We start from the raw sequence: 26,119 nt of genomic DNA, 5'->3' as shown, positions 1-26,119 counted from the left end.
TAGATTGTGAGATCTAAACTTGCACTTAAAAAAAAATATATGGGTGATTAGGGTTGTCCATCTTTCTCTTCTCGGGACCACTTGCAATGGTGAAGCTTATCCACTAATTTAATTTATCTTTTTTCTTGGGGTTTACGTGTGGGAGTAAAGAAGTATGATGGCATTCTTCTACCTACTTTTATCGCATATATAACCTCATATCTAACCTTTTGTTATAAGTTAATTATACAAAAGACTATTTAAATAGCATTTTGCATTTTAGTAATTTAGACTAATCAATTTCTTTGAAAAAAATTAATTGTAATTTTATCTTCCAAAGTACCATTTTGTAAAATATAAAACATTTTTAGTTAGTAGTGTGGAGTTAGGGTGTTAAATAGAAACCCCTAAAATGTAGGATGTTATTTGAAAATGTTCCAAAGTTATGGGCCTGGCCCAATATAACCCATAAGTTTGAAGCCCAACATCCAAATTTACGTGTCTAATAGTGGGCCTTCCATTGGCCCATCTCGTTTCATAGTTGTGAAGAGAATTGGATAATGGATCTTGGATAGTTTTATTCTTATCCACGTTTATTCCTAGTATACGAATAGGAACAGGGATAACCAATAGAATTGATGCGATGGGATTAAAATTGCCGACGTGGCTCCAAAATTTCCACCTCTTATATTTCCCTCTTCTTCCGGGCAGGAAATGTCTTTTTCCTAGTAGCCCAATATTGCCATGCATTAATGGCCGCTATTTAATCATTGCAAGTTATCTAAGTGTTATACCTATCAATACCATCTAACTAGTATTTGGATACCTTTATTCAGATACAGATTGAATATCAGATATATTTTTATTCATTTTTTTTAAAATCCATAAAGAACCTATCTATAATTATAGAAAAATAGTAAGATGTGTAAGAAAATCTGGATCTATATCAAGCAAAACCTCATGAGAGACAACGACGAATTTATAATAGTAACTTATCAAAATTAAGTGAAAATTTAACTAGATAATAACTCTTAACTAGTATTCCAATCAATTTGACCACGAGCTACAGTGATATAATAAGGAAAGTCACAGGCTTAGACTTGGCCTCGTAGAGAGGGACCAACACTCTCTTTATTACTCCACTGTTTTGGCACAGATATGATATAGGATAGAGTGAGTGAGTGAGTGAGTGAGTGGTGGGAACTTATTAGGGCATGTGCTAGCTCTCTCTCTCTCTCTCATATTTACTTCTCGTAGAAATGAGACCATATATATATATATATATATATACACACACACACACATATATATATATATATATATATCATCATCATCATGCAGACATGCAGTAGAACTGACAGAGGAGTGGTCAATGGATAGATCACATATTCACACATGCACAGTGCCAATGCCTGAGCTGTTTGGCAATGGCAATGGCAATGGCAATGGGTAATTGATGATGGTAGGTGGGCTTCTTTAAAGTGAAGTGAGTTAATTCAGTATATAAGTACATTGTAGGGAAAGGAGAGTAGGAGATCATCCCATCTGCCACGACGCGGAGTTGGATGATTGATTGATTTGATTCCATTTTGGAAGAGATAAAGTTAGATGCATTTATTATGGTCTTCTATATATCTTACCATCATTTGGCCAAACTTTTTTGCTCCCAATTTATATTGATTTATTTCCATGATATATTCATTTTTATTCCATCACTAATTTTGCTATCGAAAGAGCAGTCCAATGAATGGATTTTCTTTAAGACTTAGATTTTTTTTTTAATCACTTTTTAATTACCCGTTTTTTGCTACTATAAAAATCGGATTCCTAAACTTTAGAGATGAAATTTGAATGTATATATTGAAGACAATAAGGTCGTACCAACTGTGTGAGGCGGTGCATAAATTTTGGGAAGACTTTGTGCAACTGCTCATCACTTATGGGCCATCTTCTCCATGCCTGTTTCTCTTGTAGGTTATTGATATATTTGAGGTATGATCGACGACAATAAATCTCAATTCCAAACACTAGAGAAGTTGAACATGAATGCATGTCTTGTAAAGAAGGGCAAGGAGTCCTAATAATAAGATAACATGAACTAGGACGTACCCTACAGTATAAGGACTTGTCTTACAAATTAAAGACGGTATAGTTGAATACTAAAATTAAATCCTAACTAAATCTGGACCCTAAAAATTGTGCTTTTGGTGCATAGGATGATAGAAGCAGTGGAGAACGGTGGACCAAATTCAAACCCATTTGCTGCCTTCTTCCCTTCCACACAAGCTCATTATAGTCTTATTCATAGCTATCTTTGGATGCCTATCTGCAGTTATTAATATCACACACCCTGCCTTTAGATCTCAGGCACTCTTAAATATACAGAAGGATTTTTTCCCCCCCATGTATTCCTCTCTCCTTATTTGCGTGAACATCATTCAAGGCCTATTATTTTTGTCTGAATGCTCTTCTAATTATTTTATTGGAAGAGTTTTGAAATAATAAACTGCTGCTATACTTATTCCCTATCCAAATGCACCGTCTAACGAAACACTCACTATGTATACGATGCATTAATGAGCCGTTTGCATATTAAATGGAAGGCAATAATTATGGATACATCCAATTCACAGATTCACATTGAGGCAGGGCAAAACTAACAATATAATGGTCTTACGGTAGCTAGAAGAAGAATCCCCTTGATGCATGAACGTGTGGTAAGAATAATGTACATATTTTTTTGGTTGTAAATAAGCTTAGTGATTATATTCACAAGTCCACTCGGATAAGAATAAACGAGTCCACATGACATGCTCCTCCACGTTAACCCTGCCGGGAAATAAATACCATCGGATCCAACCGTCACTACCCCAACCAAAACCCTCTCTCTCTCTCCCTATATATTCTTTCCATGTATGCATTGATTTGCCCACCACTCACACCACCTTTCTTAGATCTCTCTTTCTTGCACTTGTCTGAGTAAGAATGGTGGCTCACAAGCAACTCCAGGAGAAGCTTGGGATGTGGGGTTTGGTGGTCTTGTTGGGGTTGATCAGCTCCAGTTGTGTGAGGTCAGAGCCACAGGTGCCATGCTACTTCATCTTTGGAGACTCCCTCGTGGACAATGGCAACAACAACAACATTGCATCCTTGGCAAGGGCTGACTACCAGCCTTATGGCATCGACTTCCCTGGAGGCCCATCTGGGAGGTTCACCAATGGCTTGACCACTGTTGATGTCATTTGTAAGCTTTTCCTAACATCTCTCATTTCGCTGCAAATTAATGCACACTTGTGTTTAATATATTGAAGTAGCTACTTCTACAAAACTGAGTAATATCATGTTGGAGTTGAAGAAACTGTCAGCTAGCTAACAAACCAACTGTAGATGATGTTTTAAGCCCTTCATTAGCAATGCTATCTTATCTTATCTTCCAAACATATGTGTCAGTATCATTTGTTTTAGGAATTAATTAGCAACTAATGCTCTCATACAGTATCATATCCCTATCATCTGAGGCCAGTGATTGCGACTTTGGTTATGGTGGAGAGAGAGGAATAAATGACCAATATTTACGATAACAATTGGAAGACCAAGTGATTGGACGGATCAAGAAGTGTGTCAGTGGAGTTCTTGGCCAATTATAAAGTCCTTGTTGGCTAATAGAAATAGCAAACTATTAAGTGATATGTCACCATCTCGTTATATAATTGCTGATAAATATATAATGCTAGCTCTGGCTCTGAGCAAGTCAGTCATGCATTGATTTGAGTGAGATAGTAATTTTATACATTTATTTCAGCTGCAAGAAGTTATTTTCCAACCACCAAAGTGATTTTCTTTCAGTAGATGGATTTTTGTATGCTCATATATATATATATATATAAAGTAAAATCTAGTGGGGCCTAGGGAATCTAACTCATAAATTACACAGCATTGCTTGTCCTGTATCTTTAACTTTTCACAGTCTTGATATCTACTTTATAACTCTTCTCATTAATCCCAGCGGCACCTATTTAATTTAAGTATGATAGTTTTTTTACATAAAACTTTATATTGACAGCACTAATATTTCTGAGTATTAGTGAGATAACAATTTACATATAAATTTTGATAATTTGTAGCTCAACTATTGGGGTTTGAGGACTTGATCCCACCTTATGCGGGAGCAAATGGAGACCAACTTCTCACTGGCGTTAACTTTGCATCAGCTGCTGCTGGAATAAGAGAGGAAACTGGGCAACAATTGGTATGCCAAAAATATTAAATTTTAAGTGCATATGTATATATATATATATATATATATATATATAACATTTTCTGTGGTTACAAAAGCATCCCCTTGAATCTAATAGCTATATCTAACTCTAAAAAGATAGAAAAAGGAAGAACAGTGGGCAAATTTTGCATTTTAAGCCATGATTTATTTTTTTTGTCCAAATGTTGTTAATTGTAGGGTGGGAGAATAAGCTTCAGTGGGCAGCTGCAGAACTACCAGTCAGCAGTGCAGCAGATGGTAAGTATTCTGGGCGACGAGGACTCCGCTGCAAATTACCTCAGCAAATGCATCTTCACCGTTGGAATGGGAAGCAACGACTACCTCAACAACTACTTCATGCCGGCTTTTTACTCGAGCAGTCGGCAGTACACTCCGGAGCAGTACTCCGACGTCCTCATCAACCAGTACTCCGACCAACTGAGAGTTAGTTTGCCAATTCGCACCTAGGATTATTAATTTATTATGTTTTCGAATCATTGAGAAGATGAAATTTCTTTTTTGTGCGTGTGGTAATAATGGTGCTGTTTGTTTAGACGCTATACAACTATGGTGCGAGGAAGGTAGCATTGATTGGAGTTGGGCAGGTGGGATGCAGCCCAAATGAGTTGGCTCAGCGGAGCCCCAATGGAGTGAGTTGCGTCGAAAACATTAACGCTGCCATCCAGATATTCAACCAGAAATTGATTGCATTGGTGGATCAATTCAACGCCTTGCCAGGAGCTCATTTCACGTACATCAATGGCTACGGGATATTTGAAGATATCTTGAGAAATCCTGGGGCTAATGGTAAGTTATCTAATCGTGTGATTATTACCCCAGAGTTATTGCTTCTTTAGAGCAAGATGTGATAATATATATATATATATATATAATTTTGTTATTAATCTCAGGAATAAAGGTGACGAATAGAGGATGTTGTGGAGTAGGGAGGAACAATGGGCAGGTCACCTGCCTACCTTTCCAAACTCCATGCGAAAATAGAGCAGAGTATCTCTTCTGGGATGCATTCCATCCTACGGAGGCAGCGAACATCCTCATCGGTAAAAGATCTTACAGCGCACAGTTATCGTCCGATGCGTATCCGATGGATCTCCGTCATCTTGCTCAAGTTTAAAATATATATATTTGTATTCCGCAACTTATTCCTCTCATTCTGCTCGAAATTTGGACAAGTGTTTGATAATTAATTAACGAAGTGAACAGTGAGTCATGTCACTCATGTGCCAGTTTAATACCTTGTTTTCTTTTTATTTTTTTCCGTCTGTGTTGATGTGTGGGATTCTTAGATGTGAGGTTTGGAGAGTTTGTTAGCAATCGTAGCCGTTCAAATGCTGAGTTTAAACTCTGAACTATCTGTATTGTTATGAAGTAATGAAAGATGTTGATACCTTCTTCTTATTATGACTCGATAAGAATTGATCTGCGATCTGCTTGCCCCTTACATGTTAAATTGTTTAATTTTTCGTTACCCAGAGAAATTCTCATATTAACACTCTTTTGGCACTAATTTGTAATATAGCCCCTTGCCCTGAAGAAGATGCTAACAAGTCAAAAAGAAACTCTACAGCAGCGGATTGAGACAAAAAAATGTCAGATAAAAGATGCGGAAGTTGCAATAAGAAGAATATGTAATAGGTTGAAGACAAATTCCAGGATATTAGAAGTCAGATAAATGGAACAAATATTGCTCGTTATTTGGAGAAGGCATAAATAGTAGACGGTAAGATCAAAACTGCATGTTGTAAATGCACAAAGTTGTAAATTCTAAACTGAAAAGAACACACTTTCAGTAATCGTCATGAATTTTGTATCATGAAAAGAACAAAAAAAATTCAATTGCACTAAAATAAGTATCATGAATTTTATATCACACTGCACAAAAATAAGTATCAAATTCATAAGACAACATTACATTAGATACATCTATGCTCAACTTTAGAAACAAAATACTAGCTTACACATCATAGCTTTAGGTTGCAAAATTCAATTGCAACAAAGGCTTGGAAACCACAAAATGGGTTAGTTATATGATATAGTATTATACATACATGAGCTAACCACTAATTAATTGCAGAGGAAACTATCACTCATAAAACTTCCTTGAACCACCGAGTAGAAGCTAGAATCTGTAAATTTTTGCATTTTCCTTTTGAGACAGGGTCATTTTACCACAGCTTGTCCCAAATGCAAGTGGTATCGTTGAATGAATTGGTCTGGAGTTGTCCTCATCCATATTTGGACTAGGCTTCAGTACATGCTTTGCTCCTGCACTCAATTTTACAGGCCCTGGTCTTGTCCCACTTGTGAGTCTTGAGCCTGTGGGAAGAGTTCTTGATTCACTATCTTCATTATTCACCGATTGAAGATCCACTTCACCTATTTTATTATTAAAAGCAGACATTTCTGTAGTTCCTGTATCGTCTGAGGTACATCCAGGCAATTCTTCTCTTCTACTGGGTTCTGTTGGCATAGTCAAGTCATTTTGCATTGTCAAATGAGGCTTCTTCACTGGTCTCAGGAACTCGTCACCTTTAACCGCAGGCCTTTTCTTACTCCTGTTGGCACAGTCCAGACCTTTGAGGAATGTATACTTGGATTTCATTTCATTCCTGTTCCTACTCTTGTTCTTACAGGAGGCACTGACAGCAGAAGCAGATTTGCTTGGTGGATAGGCCGGAATAAACGAAGGATGAAATAAAGAAGTGGAACCACAGGGCGGAGCAACATTATTGCTATTATAAACAGGAAAAGAGATAACTGGTGAGGTGTATGTAGAAGGAAAGGACGGAAGCTTACTTCCAGAGACCGCACGTGGATGGTGCACATCAATAGGATTTGGATATGAAGAAAAAGACGAGAGCTGGGTTTTCTTTTGCTGTTTTGCATTTATCAGCCAATGTGGAAGACATGGGGAAGATCGGACCGATGGTGGTTCTACGATGTTGCAATAATTCTTGTGTAGATTGGAAGTTGATGAGGTACTGAAAGAAAGACTCTGAGTGTGCTTACAGTGCGTAGAGTTCAGCAGCATATGCTGACTAACATTTTGGTGATGGGTTACCACAAATGGTACTTGACACCCAATGTCACTATACCTGGTTACTGAATTCAAGTTGCCCATGGATGCTCTATTCAGCATTGCTTGAGGATGCTGACTATGACTGTTCACTGTAGAACTATGGTTTCCAAAGGATGAAGAGATGACACATCCTGAAGGCCTCTGAGGTTGATTACTTAAATGCATATGATCAAACCGCAATTCAGTTGAGGGGTTGCCATAAAGGCTCGATGGAACATCTAATGGCTTTATTTTGCATCCATTTGATAGTTCAGATGCTGGATGCGTTATCAACTCCATCTGGGGCAATTGATATGGAAGAAATTGATCGAAATTTCTTACAGTGTGACATTCTTCAGATATGATATCCTTGTCCGTCCATATTTTTCCATCATCTAAGCTCCTGCATTCTTGAGTGTTTTTACCAAGCGTAACTGTTTGACCCATCAGGCGCATTGTTGGTTGGGCAGCAGGTTGAATCTCCTGGTCCAAGTTACCATCAACTTGAAACTTCTCCATATGGAACAAATTCTGAGAATGATGGTTATGTACCCTGCATCCAGGACAAGAGAGTTTCATTGAGTATCGTCCTTGCTGGACAGTTTGATCTTCTTCTCTGGCAGGTTCATAGTTATTATGAATTTCCATTCTCTCAAAACCAGGCAAATGCATAAAACTTAACCCAGACGTCACCGGCATGACAGGAGAGTAGTAACATTCTGGGTACCATCTAAACTTTTCCTTCCAATACAATGGAGCAGCGGGATGTCTGCTTCTTGTATTTGCATGGTCCATGCTACTTTGCGGGTTAGCAAGTCTTGGAACAGGAAAACTAGCTGAAGAGCCCTTTACCATGTCCTGTCTTTTGAAGAGCTCAGTAGGGCCAAAAGGATGACATGAGTGCTTCTTGATAAGTTCACCATGTGAGTTAAGAGGAAGACCAATGTAATCTTCATTGAAGCAGAAGTTCCTACAGGCTGACATACAATCTGTTGTTAGTGGTGTATCCACTGATTTGTTTGATCCTGTTGATGAACTTATGCTGCTCATCACATCTTTAGAAGACAAATGACATCTAGGTTGAAGGTCCGGAACCTGATTTTTCATCTTCGCCTCAAGTAATGGGTTCTTCACATTTTCTTTGGAACTACTTACTAGGCAGGAACTTGAAGGTTGTGAAATCAGATTCCTGGTTAGAGACTGTGAACTTGTCTCACAGCTTGAACTTATAGGGATAGACATTCCTGCTCTACCATTGCTTATAGGAAAATTTTCTTCTGCATGAGTTCCAATGCCATATTTTGGCCCCTCAGGAAAAATATTCAAAGCAGCCGTGTTGTCTGAGAACAAATGACTCGATGAGCAAGCTGAGCTTCCAGAGTCAAAACAATTCAGATTATTAGAGCTCTCTGCTACATGATTTAGGTCTACAGATCCATCCAAGTACGTCTTCTCTTTGTCAAGTGGAACAATGACCTCAGGAGTTAACTGTAAATTTTCAGCGAGAGATCTATCATTCTTCTCCATGGGTCCTGATGCAATTCTACTTTCATTTACCACCTGAGATTCCTCAGAATCAGAAGGAGGTCTATCACTTTCTCTGATGAGACTCCTAGCTGTTGATGCAGCCAATACATCTGACAGCATTTTACAGAGGCTTTGCAATTGAGGCACCTCCAATCGAGTACTGTTCTTACTGTTTCCAAGTATATCATCCTTGCCAGAAAAGGTGACATGCTTTTTTGCTTCGCCATGAGGCTTTAATGGACACCCGACCTCTCTATCACCCGTAAAATTATCCTTCTTCATACAAGAAGTCTTTGTCTGCTTTTTGAGAATGCTGTGAATCGGGAAATCCCTTTTCACAGATTTCTGACTTTTCGTAAGCAACCTGGGTTTTACTTTCAGATTTTGCTTCTCTAATAAATTTTTGACTGCTGCAGATTTCTTCTTTCGTGTATGAACAGAAACCTTGAGAGATTTTCTAAACATCTTTTTATTTACTGCATCTTGAAATAATTGAGAAATGTTAAGAGAGGATATTTTTGGGTTGTGTGTTTTCTCCTGAGACACGAGGTAAAATCACAAATTACTTGTCATGCATTTTCATATGATTTACTATATGTTTCAACTTGAATATTAGGAGCTCAAATCAGGAGCACAAAACTATAACAGTAACTGCAGCATATATACAAGGTAAATCATCTGGCAGTCAGTAATCATGAGCTATGCTATGAAAATTTTTCCACAAAAGGAACACTAACAGTTGAAACATGGTTAGGTTCAAAAACTGATCATGATAAGCATTTTCTTTTTGTTCCACTACGTTCTTCCCAAAATTCATCATTCCACGATGTTTTATGCGGGAGTACATTGAAATGTTATCTTTGGAGAGTGGCTCAATTCTTAAGGCTAGAATTAACAGGAGTAATTGGAAGATGGAGTGAGACAGCATTTTAACTACTAGTGTCATTTGTTTTCTAGAGTAGTACGATTATCATAAAAGAACAATATAAATGAGAGGTTTCAAAAGCTTTAAGGACTTGGTTGCTACGTGATGGTTAAGAAAGTTCGCCCCTCTGAGAACGCAATAGCCTAGGTATGTTGGCAAAGTCTATCCTGGTCAGAGATACACTAATTTGTTCGACGAGAAACACAAGGTCCAGTAATATAACAAGGAGTGAATATTCCACAAAATTAAGTGTGTTGGAAAAATTGGATCATTCTTGGTGTCAGGGTACGAGGGAAAAGTTCCTATGATGGGAATCGTACAGTATCCAACTATAGAAGGTAGAATTATTACTTGAATAATTTTGCCTTAGCATTTCTATTTTGGTCCAACAAATTTCAGATTTCACCAACTACTAGCATAAACTATTGAATACGAAGCTCCCAAGAGCAGGAATTATACTGGAATTCTAGAAAGATATAAATAGGGTAGATCGTGTACCTTTTTCTCAACACAAATTTTAATCTGAAGCCGTTGCTGCTTCTTAGCTTTCTTACTTTTAAGCTTCATCTTTCTCATCTTCTCTACCTTTTCGTCTTCCTTCATCCGTTCTTTCCTTTTCCCATCGGATCCGCTTCCTCCCTCTACCGCTTCCAGAACATCTCCTCTTCCTCTTTCCCCTTCTTCTCTCGCTTCCTTCTCCAGTTTCCCCTCTTTCTCCGTACCCGCTCTCTCCTCCTCTCCGTCTCCGGATTCATTCTCGACTGCCGTAATCTGCGGCGAAACGGCAAACAACTCCACGATCGACCTCTTCTTCGGGGTCCTCTGCTTACCCCTCCCCTGCCTCCCCTTCTCCTCCGGCGTCGACGGCGCTGCCAAATCGACCTCTCCTCCGCCGGATCTCGCGGCGGCGAGCTCGTCGGACCACCACCGGAACCTCCGGTAAGGCATCGGGGGGAGCGACCCGACCCCTGCGTCCCCATCGAACGGCCAGCATTTGCCGAAATCGACGCTTCGCATCTGAGCCGCATACTCCCTTCGCTCAAGAGAACGCCACAGATCAGATCAGATCGGATCAGATCAAGAGATACAATAAAGAGGTCAGGAAGCGAAGGACGAGAATTTTACCGAATCGAGAAGCTCTCCACTGCCGTCGCTGCCATGGCTTCACTTAGAAGAGAAGAAGAAGGAAAAATAATTAAAAACTTAAAACTAAGTAGAGAAAGAGACGGAGAGCTTCTCTTCCTTCTTCTTTTTTCTTCTTTTTTTTCCTTTTACTTTTTTGTTTTCTCGCTTTCTAATTTCCCGCTCTCCGCTTATGGATGCTAAAAGCGATGCAGAGGACAAGAAAAGGATATTGAAAGATTTAGTTATCAAAAGCTAGAGAATTTTTCATTTTACCCCTCCTTTTTTTTTTCACTAGTTTCGGCTTAACGCCTAATATTTTCGACTTTAAGTAGCAGCGGAATTAGAAATAACTTAAAAAGAAGGGGACGAAAATATAAATGTCAAAGAACCTATGACAATGGGCGCCCGGTGGGGGAGGGGGGGGGGGGGGGGGGGTGATGGCGGGGTCCTCTCGCTTACGACAAGAAAGGAGAAAAATGGATGCATCGTACGGTGGAGATCCAAGGATGGGGCAATTGGACAGGAGATGGGTGGTTTAACTCGGAGCGGCGCTACACAGTGGACCCACTCGTCTGTTGCTCGTCACGTGAGCGGACAGTGGATAGCGGTACTATAAATGGATTATTGGCATTTTGGTAACCACAGCACGGTGTAAGTGAGAGATTTATACGCTAGGTTTATATATATATATATATATATAGGAGAGAAATTTGGGGATAAAATAGGAGATGAGGTGCACGGTCGGTCTGAGCCATGTAAAAAGAAGTGACGCACGAGTCATGTCGCTAGAACGAATTAACGGAGCACGAACACGATGCAAGCTTTTTCCCCTTTTTCTTTTTTATTTGAGTGGGACTGGGACGTCATTTTGCTTTGTTATGCGACGTGAAATTACGAGGTGAATCCACTTCGGAGAGAATTCGACCATAATTCTTAGATAGAACAAAGGTTATTGGCTGAATAAATAAAATAAGTGCACCCCCTTTGGGATATATAGATTAAACAATTGTATTAAATAGATAGTTTAAATTATACATTTGTAGATTTGAAGTGCTGTAATAAAAATATTTTAAATATTAATTTAATTCCTTATGAAGTACCACGGAGCTGATGGCTTCTGAACATAATTCTTCTTGGGTAACAGTCCTTTAATTCTATTATCGATCAAACTTTTCATCTCAGATGTTAGGTAACAACAGGATACTAAGTTGGAAATAGAATAGAAGTGATGTGGAACATGAAATATGTGCATCGGATAATAGATTTGTAGGTGCATAATCGGTATCAAAAACAATGAGCATTTTACTTCATTCTGAGATCCTCAGAAACAATGGATGGGGGTCCGGGGGGGATAATGCTCGTTCCCCTTTAGAGTGCTGTTGCATTGTTATTTCACAAAGATACTGTCGAGTGAACACTTCAGTCCTATATATTTCACATGTATTGTATGGTAACTACACATATACTGTTGTGTGAACACTTCCGTCCGATTTGTTTTACAGATTTGTCCAAACTTTTGGTTACATACAGATGCGAAGAATTTTATGTAGTATCCATAAATACAAGATAAAGGTTTAACAGAGGATATCAAAATAATGGGCAGCAACCATTCTAAAGAAGAAAAAGAAAAACTTGACTAGAAAAGGAAACCACAGCCTTCGGATGGTGATGGAAGGAAAGCTATTATTTCTCGATCCTATCTTGAACTTATCCTCCTGGATGAAACTAGAATTTACATATTTCATCTGACAGGAAAATTGTCAAGACTTCAGAAATTAGATCGTGACGAACGTGAGGACCGGCTGCCATTTTGACTGTAATCTTTCTTCCAAATTGCTTCTATGTTCTGGAAACATTGTAATCTCAGCTGGTCAAAGCACAAAAAGTAAAGCATCAAGATGTCTGCGATGTAAAAACAAGCCAGAAAAGGCAGAAGGTGACAAGTCGAGAAATGTAATGAAAAGCATTACAGTTCTAGAGAGCAGCACTCTCAGTGGGAGACCCAACAAAATGGAAAAAGGCAGTTACATATATGTGATGCTCTGAGGGAAAAGTAGTCTTACCAAACTGGATATTTTGAATATACACAACAAACAATAATGTAAATTGTCCTACAATTTGTCATATATCAGATAGAAAATATGCAAAGTGGAACAAAATAGTTTGTCTGTACGAAACAGCTTTTCTGCCTCCAACTTTGATGAAAAAGCATCTAAAATTTTAATATCTTAGGATAAATAAAAGAAAACATGTTTGCAGCTCTTGGTCTCACAAAAGGAGAGATATGTCACATAAAAGGGTTGGGATCTTGGGTTGGGGTGACATAAATTTCAACATTCCCAAAGGGCTTAATATCTCAGCTTAATTAACATCTATCTTTTTTGCACCATCTATACGAAAACAAACAGTTTCTACTGCATTTGATTTCTCTACCTTTGATTGACCTGGTTTAAATTTAGTCCCAAGAGTGAAAAGAGGTGAGAAGACAATGGAGCAATTCCACATTCAAATATTCATATAAAATAACCAGATAACATTATTAGCAAACACAGTCAGTAGCTTGGATGTGGTTCCTTTATCAAATTGTTTTATGCAACATGACAGGCATCAATAAATTAACAAATTTAAGGTAGAAAATTTTCGCCAAAAAAATGCGAGTGGATAACTTAGGTAAATTACCTTCCAACGCCTCCTATGTGCAAATTCATTTTGAATCACAGCCAGCTGATCAATAATGTTCTTAAATGTAGGTCTCTCAGCAGGATTTTCGCTCCAGCATTGCACAATTAACCTACACAATGTGATATGAAAGATCTGAGCTTTCTTCAGGTGAGAAAAACCAAAGTTGATATTTACTAACTGCAAAGAAGCTATGACATTATATTCTCACATACTTTGTGGCTATTAAAATTGAATTCTGGCGTAACATCACTAAGTACAAGCATTGATCTACACATAATCTGGAGTTTTATGGACGATGCAAAATAATGATACAAATAAGCTTACGCAAGAATGTAGACAAATTATAAAGGCAAAATAGTGATAACAACTCCATTGAGCAATTCTATAACAAGATGCAGATGAAAAGAGGGAAATTACAGTTTACCCCCTTTGTTTCGCTCAATTTCACAAACTCGCATGTACTTTCAACTTAATCATTTAACACTTCTATGATCTTGACTAAAATGCAACGGTTACCTTTCTCATTATATTTGATTAAGCTATATGTTAAATTTGAAAATCCTCATTAGGGGCAAAATTGTAGATAATTGGATAAATTTTTCAACGTATCTAAAATAATATCGATTGTATTTCAAATGATAAAAACATATTAAACATGAGTATGTTTTTATTATATTATTGACAAACTTATCTAATATCCCGTAACTTTATTTCTAATAAGGATCTTCAAATTCAACCCCTAATTTGATTAAATATAATGAAAAAGATAACAATTGCAATTTAGTCAAGACAACAGAATAATTAAATGCTTAAATTGAAAATACATCAAGATTTTATGAAATTGAGACAAACCACAAGGAGGTAAAGTGCAATTATCCCAACAAAAAAAAACTCACTAAAATGGAAGAATAATAAAGCCAATGAAAGACTTACTCTTTTAATCCATGTGAATAATACTTAAGTGGAGCTCTAAAAGGGGGCCTTTCTTTAGAAGCATATGCTTTTGGAACATCACACTCTTTCTTATGAGAAAAAGGGGGGCATCCTTCAATCATCTGGATACAATTAGTGAGAAAAGAAATATTATATATCAGCAGAAAATGTGGCCGCTCAGCACTCCTCTCCCAAAGAAGTCATGTAGATGTCATGATGATTCTATATCAAGGTGCTACTGCTGTACCAACAGGATAGAACATACAACCTACTTCTGTAAACATTGCAGAGGCCCAAATGAATTAGTATAAAGTTTCCTAATGACATTTTCATTCCACAGTCATTTATTGAAATTTGCTTGAACTACAATTTAGCAGATTGTTGGGAGCTAGGTAAAAGGATATTGTTCTAAAACCTTCAGTCCCAACACAATTTGAACCCTGACAACTTAGCCCCTATCAGAAAGGGATGCAGATATTTGTGCCATCAGAACTCTAGAAATTCCTCTCTTCCCTTTGTTAAAATAGCAGCAAAGGTCTAGGATTGTGAGAGGAAGACAAACAAACAGCAATGAAGACATCTTCAGGTATACACTAATGAATGATCATTTATCTGTACCGCTCACCAAAAGTGAAACATTTAGGTAGTTAGTGGTTGTAAGTTGATTATAGAAAACATTCTCAACTACTCAGCAAGTGAAGGCTACAGGTTGGGCCAAGATAATTAAAAATAAAAGAAAAAACCTTTTTACCAAGAAAGATTACTATATATTCGTATCATACCTTAGTTCGCTACACGAATATCCAGTAGTTCCCCAGAGTTGATTCTTTCAATAGAGCTTTCAAAAAACAATAGGGAGAGAGTAGCAAAGAAAAGTTGTCTTTACACAAGAGGCGTAGGAGGATACTAAGATGTCAACATAGTCAATAAGTTGGAAACCAAAGAACAAAACAAAAAGAATTTCCAAATTGACACACAGACACACACGTACATGAGTAAAAAATTATTATAAACTAAGAAAATAGCAGGTAAATTTTGCAAAATCAAATATAAAATTGCAAAAAAGCCTACTATAACACAATATAGGTATCCAAAGTTTCAAGATGTTTACCTCCTGTAGAATCAGAGAAAATGAGAAGACATCGACTTTTGTATCATACTCTTCATTTCGGAACACCTCTGGAGCCACATACCTGCCTGATAATATGTGTATCAATGTTTTGTCAAAAAAATTAAATATTCAGAAGACGAAGAGCTCATGAAGGAAGTAGAACAAGCATTCTTGTAAAATCAGCTCTGCAGATGTACGAAAGCTTCAACCATGTTGCAGCATTTTATAAGCAACGAAAAAAGAAAATGAAAAAAAGCCACTTATGTGTCGATTTGTTTAGACTGCTCCTCCTAATTGTCACACTCTGCCCTTGCTTTATAAACAAACGCTACAAAATCTACTAGATTCACATAAAGTTCCAAGTCACACAGTTCTGGATGCAGCTGATATAAGAGGAATCACCAAAACATATTCCATTTACTTCTCACCCAAGACATGTTCCCTTTGCCAACTATAGCATATTCTGGGAAGTCTCAAGTCTGTCAAAATCCTTACAAGAGAATAGTAAGAGAATGCCAATGCAGAACTAGTTGATTATATGCTTCTAATAGATTATGATAATATCGTTATTACGAAGAAAGTGCAATTATCTACTGCAACTTAGTTCAGCTTGCAACACTTTGATCAAGGAACAGAATTCCACTTTTGGTTCATGCTGCAACTTAGTCTCTCTCAGAGAATTGCAGAGCTAATTTGAGATTGAAATTGACCAAATGAAGTATAAATGAGAGTTCACATTTGTCATAAAAGTGAAAAGAAAAACATCTGTTGAGAAGTTAAACAGCAACATCATTCGGTTTTACTCTGCTCTTTTTCTTCCTTTATCTTTTTCTTATGTCAGAAGAATTTGCACAAACATAACATGCAGAGAGAACGACAAAACTACACAGTTTCGAGGTTCAAAGCCTTCTGCTTGATGAAGAAAGTTTAAATAGAATTCATTTATAACATGGTCTGTATTAACATCTCTCTATGCGATCTTGAAATAAAAAAAATTTACATCCAAAATTTCTCCAACATGCTAATACTTCTTTCCACACAAGAAAAAACTAGCTATACGGGAATGTTCTTCAGCAAAAAAGAGGAAAAAAGGATAAATAAAAGGACATCATTCTGCCTAACAAATTTCCTGCAATTTCTTGATGTGCTCTACACATTATACTATAGTAGGACTTAACAAAAGTAGTACACTCATGAGCGTAAGGTCCATTAAAACTACTAATAGCATCAAAACATCAACAGGTGAATAATAAGGACTGGTTTGTGGAGAGATCTGCAAAAGCATTATGTAAGCTCAGAGTGGAAATAGTACAATAGATGTCATGATGCACATTCATTTCAAAAGAAATAAACTTAGCATGAGAGAAGAAAATTACTTACAGGCATTGTCTTGACAGGTCAGTGGCCTATCTTCTCGAACTGTTTTTGCCAATTTTAGCGACTTGCTGAGACCAAAGTCAGCGACTTTCAAATGCCCAGAATCATCCCGCAATATATTCCTGTTATCATACAATGAGTAAGAACAACGGCATTTAACAATTCCAAGTATTCAGGTAACTTATGAACACACAAGGCAAGCAATCCAATAAATATGAAAACACACATGAATGAAGAGAAAAATAGCAGCAGAAATTGCTCACTTACGAAGGTTCAAGATCACGGTGGATAATAGCTTCTGGTTTGTGCTCGTGTAAGTAATTCATTCCTCTGGAGTGATTTAAATAAAATTAGGTTCTATTTGGAAAGAGCAAGGAATAGAAGACGACTCATGCTTAAGCATAAGAACTAGCATGAAAATTTGCAAGGAAGCAGAAATTATAGATGTTTTCCACATAGAAATCAATAAACCTTGCAATATCAAGTGCGTATTTAACTGCCACTGATGGCTTTAAAGCTCCCCTACGTTTCAAGAAGGCACAAAAATCTCCCTGAACACCAAAATGAACAAAAAGGAATTAAAAAATTAGGCATAACCATATATATATATATATATATATATATATATATATGCATGCAGTATGTTAGACTGTACAAATATTTATATGAAAAATGTTTTTGTACATCTCAAGATCCCACAAACTATGGTCGATTGGAACTATCTGTTAAATATCCACATTTAATTTATTGCAAGTTCAAGATTCTACCAACTTGTTTATCTAGATGATCATTATGATTCCAAAAACAAAAATAGGAACAAATCAAATCAATTGCTATATGGCCTTTTGCCCCCAACAAATAGTCAAGAAGATACTCCAGCAGAAAAGAATCGTAGTCATAAGTGAAGACCAAGGGTCTAACTACACAAAACAAGCTAACTAGTTGCTCAAGGGCGTAAGTATACGAGAAGGCTTATCAAAGTTGTAAGACAAACAAATAAAGCTATAAATTCCTGTGAGAAGGAAATCATTTACAGCAACCTAACTTTAAATGAATAAAGTGGAGCTTTTCAGATATTATGACCTATGAAGAATTGTTATCCAAAGATTCAGTAAAAACCTTTGGTAGAAATTCTGTGACAATCATCATCGGGCTGCTCTGAGTGACAGCGCCCAAAAACTGGACAACATTTGGATGACGTACTAGCTGAAGCAAGGCAAGCTCATCCCTAAATGCCCTTCTGTAGAACAAAAAAACAAGTTTAAGATGTTATGGCAAAAAGTAACAATGGTTAAGAATGATTACACAAGTAATTGTACATGGTAATAAGAAACTATGAACTCTCTTAATTTGATGGAACCAACCCACACTTTATCCTCATCGTTAATTAGGTCCTCGTCAAGCTGTTTTACAGCAACTTGAATTCCACGCCAAGTCGCCATACGAAATGTACCCTGAGGCAAAGACAATTTTGCAGAAGTCATAAGGAGTGAGAAAATGCAGCATGCAGTCATTTTGTTGAAAATGAAAATCATAACTCATGGTAAAACAGTCAGATGCTCAAGAAAACTCAAATATAAATGATCCAAGAGAATGAGGTACAAAAAATCTGTGGATTCAACCACTTTCTCTCTCCAAACAAAGGAGGTAGAACTGTGAAAATAACGCAAAGCTACAAGAAGAAAAACGGTTCTCATGTGACTATAGTTAAGTATAATCATCAATTAATCTATTAATCAAGAATCAGAACAAGTAAAACTAGACCAGAAGATAGGACTACATCTCAATCCATGTCAAAATTTTGTAGGCCAGAAGAAGCACTTAACTACCTTAGTTATAGCGATGCTGTTGGTGAAATCCAGTTCACTTGGGTCTATCTCATATTCTGGGACTTCACGGGCATTCTCAACGTGCATTGGAGCAATCTTCAGCACAATACAGGATAAGATTAGTAGCTTCCATTTAACAAGCCAACTTCACAGCCCAAGAAAATATGCATGGCATACCTTGAGCTTAGCACCATGTTTCTCCAGAAGCTTGATTACCTCCTGTTTCTTGTAATGTATTGCATCTGCTAGTGGCTGTTAATAAGAGGCACTATATAAACTTGACTGTTATTGTTGTATTTTATTATTTATATGAACTCTGGCAGAATAAAACCATACATACAATTCTGACATCAATCCAGTGTCAATTTTAGGGAGTGTATTCAACTTATTCCCCACAAAATTGGCACACTTCCTAACGACACTTTGTGGAGTTATCGCACAAGAATGGTATTCAAGCGGAGCATTAACCTCAGTTGTTTTCAGCAAAATAAGTAAATAAATACATATATAAATAATAACAAGAAGAAACTATCTTTTTCAATGGATATGAAACCTATCACATCAGTGCTACATGGATTTCATTAAACACGAATTTACAACTTTGGGAAAGTACAATAGGATTATTTCACTATTCTAGAACACCCTTTTGTTATAGGAATCGGAAGCTTGTCAGGCGAATCAATTCTCTAATTACTGACACAGTCAAGTTATTTCTTCATACGATTCGAATCTGTCAAACAATTTGGAAATAGAGAACAAGGAAGACAAACAGAAAGACCAATTCCAAGATTCCAACGTACCGTACTACCCCATCGATCCTCCGGATCCACCTGCGCCCCTTTCTCGAGCAACAACTCCGCGACATCCGCAAAGCCCTGGCACGCCGCGACGTGCAACGCCGTCCTCCCGTCGATGTCCCTGAAGTTGACGTCGACCCCGGAATCCGCCAGCTCCCGGATCCCATCCAGGTCCCCCTCGTTCGCCAGGTACATGAGGCGTACACTGGCGGGGATCTCGGGGACGAGGTCGAACTCACCATTGGATCCCCCGGTTCGGGCCGCCTCGAGATCCGCGTCGCGGTCAGGGGCGAGGGACGACTGCTTCCCCAGGGTGAACCGACTCGCGGCTGCCTTGACCTCCATTCTTCTCGGGAAACTGGAAGTTCAAACCCTAGGACTCGGAAGAGGGGAGGGGGGATCTGCGGGCGATGGGATTGGAGATGGGGGAGGAACGGGGAGAAATTTATTATTAGCTATGAGGGTTGGACTTTGGAAGCTTCTTCTATTCTATTGGAAGGGACCAGGGACCAGGGCCCAGGGAGGAGAGGGGACAAGAAATAGTCTTTAGTAGATAAAAAGAGGCGCGCGCTGAGCTGGGATGTGGATTGGAAGATTTTGGGGGTCTCAGAAAGACTAAAAATGTTGAACGATTACTTCATTAGGGGGAAGAAGGTTGAGTCATTTGGGCGTTAAAGACTCCAAAAGGACCCCACTGCGTTGGCTAGACGCAAAGCCACTAGGATTCACATGGGAATTAGGCTTTTAGCTTCACTTTTTATTGGCTATGGTATTATTTTATTACGTATGGTTCATATGATGACATTTCTGGTCTACAATTTGGAATGGCTGATATTTTTTACGTTGCTAATTGATTAGCTATTTATTATTCAGACCAATTAGTCTCTTTTTTTTTATTACTTTTATATTTTGGGCACGTCTTTGTGCATTTTTGGACTAAGGTGTACAAATGTCATTAACAAAGATGAGTAAATAACTTGTACAATTTTATTTTTATTAAATAAATATGTATTTAAGAAATAGTTCAGTGTTACCTAGTTATACAAAATAATTTCAAGTAAAATGATATGAATATTGTTAACTTTGGATGAAAAATTTAAGGGTCGTGATTTTTATCAAAGTACACGAAGACAAGTTTCTAAACCAATTCTAATTTACCTTTAGAAAAGAATTTGTTTTGGTTTGACCCATTCTTTACGGCAAGTGTTATAAAGAGCCTAAATCGAGTCCCAATCAAAATTAATATAGTGATTGATTGCAGGAAACATAAGGCCTAGTTTGATTTTCGGCTAAGGATAAATCTATATTCTAATTTCTCATTCTTCAAATTATACATCTAATTTAGAATATAAAAAAATAAGGTATTTTGTTGTAAATTGAAATAGTAATATAAATAAGATAGATAGACCATACAAGAGAATAGATAAACAAATTGAGCGAAACATTTAGGTAGGTGATAAGAAAGAATTTCCTTTCTTAATATGATATGAATCGATAATAAAGTTATAATTGCACTTATGTGTACTGCAAAGAAATAATTTAAAACATAATTACAAATCTAAAGCAGTGTTTATTAATCTAAAATATAAACTAATAAGTAACAAAAAGATAATTAAATGTATATCTGGACCAATCTTTTCTTCAATTGCAAGTATAACACAGCTCAAAAAAAAAGTGCCATAGATTAACTAATATTACGAGCATTTAGATTGTAATCTAAAGACTTCTATTAATGTTTTATATTATATATGTTTAGTTTAATTAAAGCCGAGCATGATAGTAGCCGGCTCAATTAATGCGCAAATTACGCAAAATTCAAAACTCTAATCCATAAAGAAAAAGAAAAAATTATCATGGCCATGGAGAATTGGAGTACATATTTATTAGGCTTATTAACGCATGGCAAAGCTAACATCCAAGAAACGAAGACCCAGGAAAGCTTCTAAACTTCGCATTTGCTCTCCAGGTGGCGGACCTCCACTTTCTCCCACGACTTCAAGCTCTTGTCCTCCGTGTCCGTCTTATACAGCGCAAGCTCCGATATTTTGAACCTGAGGTCGCATATCTCCTTATCCAGTTCCTCCACCCTGCTCCTTGCCTTCTCCTTCTCCTCGTCCGTCAGATCTTGGTACAAAAGGCTCAGATGCGGCATATATGCTGCAATCCCCCTCATATAGAATGGTGTCATTTTGCAAGTAGCCGCCTACATTTGGGATTTATTGCAAAAAAAAAAACGTACTCCCGTGTAGAATAGTTCTATTCTTGGGGAGGGATAAAGTTATTCTATACTCACCAGTCGAGCTCCGATATCCGAAGCCGTTGCAGCAATGCGCACTGGTTTCCACAACCTAAAGAACAAAATTGAATAAATTAACTCGGCTTATTCGTGATAGAATGAAACAATCTAAAAGGGATAGGGATAAGGTTATCTGACCTCCGGAGTTGGTTCGATAAGGAGGTAGACGCACTGGTAGAAGAAACCGCCACGGGAGACGGAAGCGACTCGAGCGGTGTACGAGGAGAGTGCCGCGGAGGCGGATCGGAGCATCCGGATAGCGTTATCGGGAGAGAGGCGGATCGCGCCGACGACGGTGATGTGGGGCTCGAATTCAGGGCCGCCGAATTCGGATCGGAGTGCGGACATCACCCGCTTGACGCGGGCCCGCACGTCCTCCGGCGGGAGGGCCCACACGGAGTAGATCTCCTCGGTTTGGTTCTCCATGAACCCAGATAGGGAATAGCGAGGTAGGGTTTATAATCGGGATAAGTATCTGATACTCTCATCCACCGAGGCGAAGAATAAAAGAGGGATCGAGATGGGATATGCTCATATGCTTCGCGTTAGTCACATCGTTATCCTATTCGATTCGTTGCCAAGTCAACAACTGGCGAATAAATATTGGATATAACTAACATTAACATAGATAAGTCCCGGGAAATTATACTCTACTAAAATTTAACCTCGCACACAAAGACACAACAACAACTAACCGATATTTTTTTTTTCAAATAAGTTTTTTTTTTTTCACGGGAATGGTGCGATCCGTTTCATCTCGGCACGCATCACGTCCACCGCGAACCCCTTCCCATGCAGCTTCCAGTAATCCGCATTGGGGTTAATCCACTCCGGCTCCTCCATCTCCATCCTCGACTCCTTTAGATCCTCCGTCGAGATCTTATACTTCACTTCGCGGCGTTCCACCAAGTCGGGGTGAACCTTGCCGAGATTCACCGGCTGGGGCGACATCATCAGGGAAGGCGCGCCGAGAGGGAGGTGGTCGCCGCGGTCCACCTGCCACGTGCAGCAGAACTTGCCGTAGGTTTTGATTAGGTTTTCCAGCTCCGGCTTTTGTAGCATCTCCGGGACGCGGGGGTTCGTCCATAGCCCGGCCTTGATCTCGTACGCGTGGGAGTGCCATAGCTTTTGCTCATCTGGGGGTAGTGTTTCGAAGATGCGGTCTGAGACTATATACTCGACACCTGACAAAATTTTGTTATAACTTTTTTGCATTTAAGCTAGCTCCTTGAGTTTTGATATATTAATAGAGTAGTACCGATGAGGTGAGCGGAGGAGTCGTCCGAGTCGTACACCGCGCACTGGAGGAAATCCTGGTTGAGGCGGGTCGCGTAGTGGTGAGTCTCGATCTGACGGGCGAGATCGTGGCCGTACAGGGCGAAGGTGCATGCGTGCTGCTTCATCTGCTTCACGGGCTTCAGGGACTGCATCATCGCCGCCCCCTTGTCGAGCACGTGCGAGCCCATTGACGTGGGCTTCCCCGGCGGGGTGGGTCCCTCTCCGACCGACGTCGGAGCGGGCCCCGGTTTCTCGTTGCTCGATGCCATCCTAATCCAAACTAAGATTACTCTCGCTTATTCCCGTGAATTACTCCCGCTGTTCGTCTTTCGAAGGGATTTATAACAATGAATTCGGATAGAGAAGAAGAGGGATTGGAATACACGTGGCTGGAAAGAGCCTACGTGTCATCTCGCATGGGAGAGAGGTGACACGCGTGAATCCAAGTCATGCATCCAGAAACCAACTAAACAAATAATTCAAACGTCGTCGTCTTCATGTGGAGCGGTCGTAGCCTGTGGCCTATAGTTGTAGCACTTGGCCCAGAACAAGTAGTTCAACAAGTTACCGAAGCTAAGGATCGCCAACATCCAATAGAAGCGATCCAAGTGCTTCCTATTAAGATTGTTGCCTTCGAGCCAGCCTTCGCTCCTCGTGCTCTTCTTCGTCTCAGCGTTCACCACCTGCACGACTATAGTGCTCAAGAAATACCCAAGCGACATGGAGCACCAGAGGAACGAAGTCGACACCGACTTCAACGCCTTCGGCGCCTGCGAGTAGAAGAACTCGAACAACCCGACGATGGCGAAAATGTCGGTTATACCAAAGATGAAGTACTGGAAGGAGAGCCAAAATCAGCTGATAGGGAGCGGTTGCAGCACGGGCATCGCGTCCAGTAACCCGTGTTGGTTTGCGACGTTCTTGCGCTTCGCTTAGACGAGCGCGGCGGTGGCCATGGAGACGCAGGAGAGGACGAGGACGACGCCGATGCGCTGGATGCCGGTGAGGCGGCTGGCGAAGGGGACGAAGACGCGGTCGTAGACGGGGATGGCGAGAATCATGAAGAAGATGGGCATGATGGGGAGGGAGGCGGGGGAAACGTGGAAGTGGGCGGCGATGGGGGGTGTTCATGGTTTGGCCTTGCTGGACTGAGAAGGTCTGGAGTTGGGCGAGGCAGGTGCTCATGACGATGGTTCTGCAGAAGATGGGGATCATGCCGAGGATGGTCTTTGCATTCTCCACTTGGGTTACTCGGCATAGCTTCCTTGGACTCGACTCTGTTTGGATTGCAGCTTTATCCAAAAATCGGAATAAGTTTCTATTAGACACAAACTCTTCCCCCCTTACCAACCCCTCCTCTCTGCTGATCTCATAAAGCTCTTCAAGGTTCGTAGGGCGCTCAAGCTTTCTATTCCTAAAAGCAGCAGCAAAAACCTACAGAATCCAAAGTAAATCGAAGTGTTAAAAAGGTCACATTTTTAGAACTACGATCGTGACTTGGAAATTAATTAATCCACGAACCTGAATGATTTCCTCGCACCAAAGGAATCCTATAGCACGGAACACCAGATAAAAAGATTGCGAATGCCAATAGCATCGCACCTGTCGAGATAGCAATTCCCATGTCCCAACAACCTCTGTTGTTCTGAACCCAGACCACCAACGTCGAGCTAATGTCTGCTCCAATGCATAGAGCCAACAAGAGCCAGTTGAAGAAGCTCGACATCTGGCGCGCCTCCCAGGGGCCCTTCTCATCGAATTGGTCAGCGCCGTGGACGGGAGCGCTCGCCTTGATGCCGGCGGAGCCGATGGCGATGAGGTAGAGAGACACGAAGAGGAGAGCTGCGTCTTTACCGGAGAATCCAAGACAGTGGGAGGTGGGGTCGAAGAGTTGGATAGTGAGCTTGCAGAGTTAGTAGTAGTAGTCCCAGTTTAGAGTTAAGATATTGCATAGAAAAAGTAACTGGTAAAGGATGAGGGAGAACGAAGGTGGAATAGGTACCAAGAACTCGATGGAGGCGGATAAAAGAACGGCCTTGTGTCTGCCGATGAACATGTCTGCGAAAACCGCAGTCGCTACTGCTACGATGTAGCTCGTGCCCATGTAGTTCGTCAGAGCATTGGAGGCCTCCGCTATACTGATGTGCATGAAGCCGGTGAAGTACGTGGTCAGGTCTTTTCTACTATTTTTTATCTTATATTTCTGTCCTTTCAACAAAATAGTGAAGAAAACACGCTTGTCTAACTAATAGGATAAAAGGCGGCATAAGACATAAATCCTTTTATTAAGAAAAAGTACAACCTAACACAAGATCAAAAATTGTGATAAGAAACTTTAATAACTTAATCCTATCGCTCTTTTCTCATCTCACTCTTGACATAGGAATCATTATACTTTATTCTTATTTTTCTAACCAAATAGTGAAATAAAAATAAGTATACCGTCATTATTTATCCCATGATAAATTCTCACCTTTATTTTTTCATCAGATTTTAAGGAAAACAACCCATGCAGAGGTTTTCTACGAAAATTGTTAAAAAAAATAAATCATCACTATAATTATCCAATATGAACCAGCGAGTGCTAACTCCGCCATGATGTCCTTTAATGGCCGACCTACCCCTCCAATCCACCTTCCCTTCCACAATTTAGCCGTGCTTCTCCTGCACATGAATCATGCCATTACTAAGCAGCAAAGAAGAATTGATGAGTTATTATTATATATAGAGAAAGAGAGAGATCTTCTACGGACCATAGCGTTCACCATAAGTAATTAAATGGGTGAGAGAGAGAGGGGGAGAAGCAGTGGTGCCATGAACTTTGAGGAGGTAAGAGATCATAATTATATAGGAATTAATCACAATCGGATAAAATACGGTAGTATGATTAATCCCAATGATAAGTGCACCCTTCGTTTCTTGG

The 26,119-nt window shown here is 39.3% G+C and overlaps 5 protein-coding genes and 1 pseudogene across 5 annotated transcripts; 1 reads left to right on the top strand and 5 right to left on the bottom strand.

Annotated features, from left to right (window-relative positions):
* The first annotated feature begins 2,672 nt into the window (after positions 1-2,672).
* On the top strand, positions 2,673-5,659 carry LOC140798230 (GDSL esterase/lipase At5g45670-like). The gene is made up of 5 exons (XM_073152005.1): positions 2,673-3,223; positions 4,104-4,228; positions 4,436-4,681; positions 4,792-5,044; positions 5,149-5,659. The coding sequence occupies exons 1-5, from the start codon at positions 2,965-2,967 to the stop codon at positions 5,370-5,372; spliced, it is 1,107 nt and encodes a 368-aa protein (XP_073008106.1). The 5' UTR covers positions 2,673-2,964; the 3' UTR covers positions 5,373-5,659.
* Positions 5,660-6,094: 435 nt separating this feature from the next.
* LOC140798253 (uncharacterized) lies at positions 6,095-11,110 on the bottom strand. The gene is made up of 3 exons (XM_073152051.1): positions 10,894-11,110; positions 10,267-10,801; positions 6,095-9,380 (listed from the first exon to the last, which is right to left on the bottom strand). The coding sequence occupies exons 1-3, from the start codon at positions 10,926-10,928 to the stop codon at positions 6,378-6,380; spliced, it is 3,573 nt and encodes a 1,190-aa protein (XP_073008152.1). The 5' UTR covers positions 10,929-11,110; the 3' UTR covers positions 6,095-6,377.
* A 1,187-nt stretch (positions 11,111-12,297) lies between these two features.
* On the bottom strand, positions 12,298-20,256 carry LOC140797950 (serine/threonine-protein kinase 12-like). The gene is made up of 12 exons (XM_073151659.1): positions 19,626-20,256; positions 19,003-19,077; positions 18,826-18,921; positions 18,365-18,450; positions 18,116-18,236; positions 17,468-17,547; positions 17,264-17,326; positions 17,000-17,118; positions 15,620-15,705; positions 14,509-14,630; positions 13,573-13,684; positions 12,298-12,760 (listed from the first exon to the last, which is right to left on the bottom strand). The coding sequence occupies exons 1-12, from the start codon at positions 19,965-19,967 to the stop codon at positions 12,662-12,664; spliced, it is 1,401 nt and encodes a 466-aa protein (XP_073007760.1). The 5' UTR covers positions 19,968-20,256; the 3' UTR covers positions 12,298-12,661.
* Positions 20,257-21,426: 1,170 nt separating this feature from the next.
* Positions 21,427-22,423, bottom strand: LOC140797210 (cyclic phosphodiesterase-like). The gene is made up of 3 exons (XM_073150489.1): positions 22,057-22,423; positions 21,916-21,970; positions 21,427-21,779 (listed from the first exon to the last, which is right to left on the bottom strand). Exons 1-3 carry the CDS (start codon positions 22,342-22,344, stop codon positions 21,565-21,567), a joined length of 558 nt encoding a protein of 185 aa, XP_073006590.1. The 5' UTR covers positions 22,345-22,423; the 3' UTR covers positions 21,427-21,564.
* Positions 22,424-22,647: 224 nt separating this feature from the next.
* On the bottom strand, positions 22,648-23,478 carry LOC140798096 (oil body-associated protein 2B-like). Its single transcript, XM_073151832.1, has 2 exons — positions 23,177-23,478; positions 22,648-23,102 (listed from the first exon to the last, which is right to left on the bottom strand). The coding sequence occupies exons 1-2, from the start codon at positions 23,463-23,465 to the stop codon at positions 22,648-22,650; spliced, it is 744 nt and encodes a 247-aa protein (XP_073007933.1). The 5' UTR covers positions 23,466-23,478.
* Positions 23,479-23,675: 197 nt separating this feature from the next.
* Positions 23,676-25,644, bottom strand: LOC140797185 (protein NRT1/ PTR FAMILY 4.6-like; annotated as a pseudogene).
* Between the last annotated feature and the right edge of the window lie 475 nt (positions 25,645-26,119).

The sequence above is a fragment of the Typha latifolia genome, chromosome 11 (assembly GCF_019914945.1).
Source record: "Typha latifolia isolate L0001 chromosome 11, TyphaL0001v2, whole genome shotgun sequence".
NCBI lineage: Eukaryota > Viridiplantae > Streptophyta > Magnoliopsida > Poales > Typhaceae > Typha > Typha latifolia.
Note: the sequence above shows the minus strand (reverse complement) of the source record. Positions and strands in the feature narration are given on the sequence as shown.

Bases quoted from the DNA above. Each gene is read 5' to 3' on its own strand.
- LOC140797210 (XM_073150489.1), bottom strand. From the start codon at position 22,344: ATGGAGAACCAAACCGAGGAGATCTACTCCGTGTGGGCCCTCCCGCCG. The intron at 21,971-22,056 runs GTCAGATAACCT...TTTGTTCTTTAG, and splicing joins TTATCGAACCAACTCCGGAG to GTTGTGGAAACCAGTGCGCA. The intron at 21,780-21,915 runs GTGAGTATAGAA...GGGGGATTGCAG, and splicing joins CGGATATCGGAGCTCGACTG to CATATATGCCGCATCTGAGC.
- LOC140797950 (XM_073151659.1), bottom strand. From the start codon at position 19,967: ATGGAGGTCAAGGCAGCCGCGAGTCGGTTCACCCTGGGGAAGCAGTCG. The intron at 17,327-17,467 runs GTTTATTGATTT...AAATCACTCCAG, and splicing joins TACGCACTTGATATTGCAAG to AGGAATGAATTACTTACACG. The intron at 14,631-15,619 runs GTAAACATCTTG...AATTGTATCCAG, and splicing joins TTTCTCTGATTCTACAGGAG to ATGATTGAAGGATGCCCCCC.
- LOC140798230 (XM_073152005.1), top strand. From the start codon at position 2,965: ATGGTGGCTCACAAGCAACTCCAGGAGAAGCTTGGGATGTGGGGTTTG. The intron at 3,224-4,103 runs GTAAGCTTTTCC...GATAATTTGTAG, and splicing joins GACCACTGTTGATGTCATTT to CTCAACTATTGGGGTTTGAG. The intron at 4,229-4,435 runs GTATGCCAAAAA...TGTTAATTGTAG, and splicing joins AGGAAACTGGGCAACAATTG to GGTGGGAGAATAAGCTTCAG.
- LOC140798096 (XM_073151832.1), bottom strand. From the start codon at position 23,465: ATGGCATCGAGCAACGAGAAACCGGGGCCCGCTCCGACGTCGGTCGGA. The intron at 23,103-23,176 runs GTACTACTCTAT...AAATTTTGTCAG, and splicing joins CTCCTCCGCTCACCTCATCG to GTGTCGAGTATATAGTCTCA.
- LOC140798253 (XM_073152051.1), bottom strand. From the start codon at position 10,928: ATGGCAGCGACGGCAGTGGAGAGCTTCTCGATTCG. The intron at 10,802-10,893 runs GTAAAATTCTCG...TCTTGAGCGAAG, and splicing joins GTGGAGAGCTTCTCGATTCG to GGAGTATGCGGCTCAGATGC. The intron at 9,381-10,266 runs GTACACGATCTA...CTCGTGTCTCAG, and splicing joins AAATTTGTGTTGAGAAAAAG to GAGAAAACACACAACCCAAA.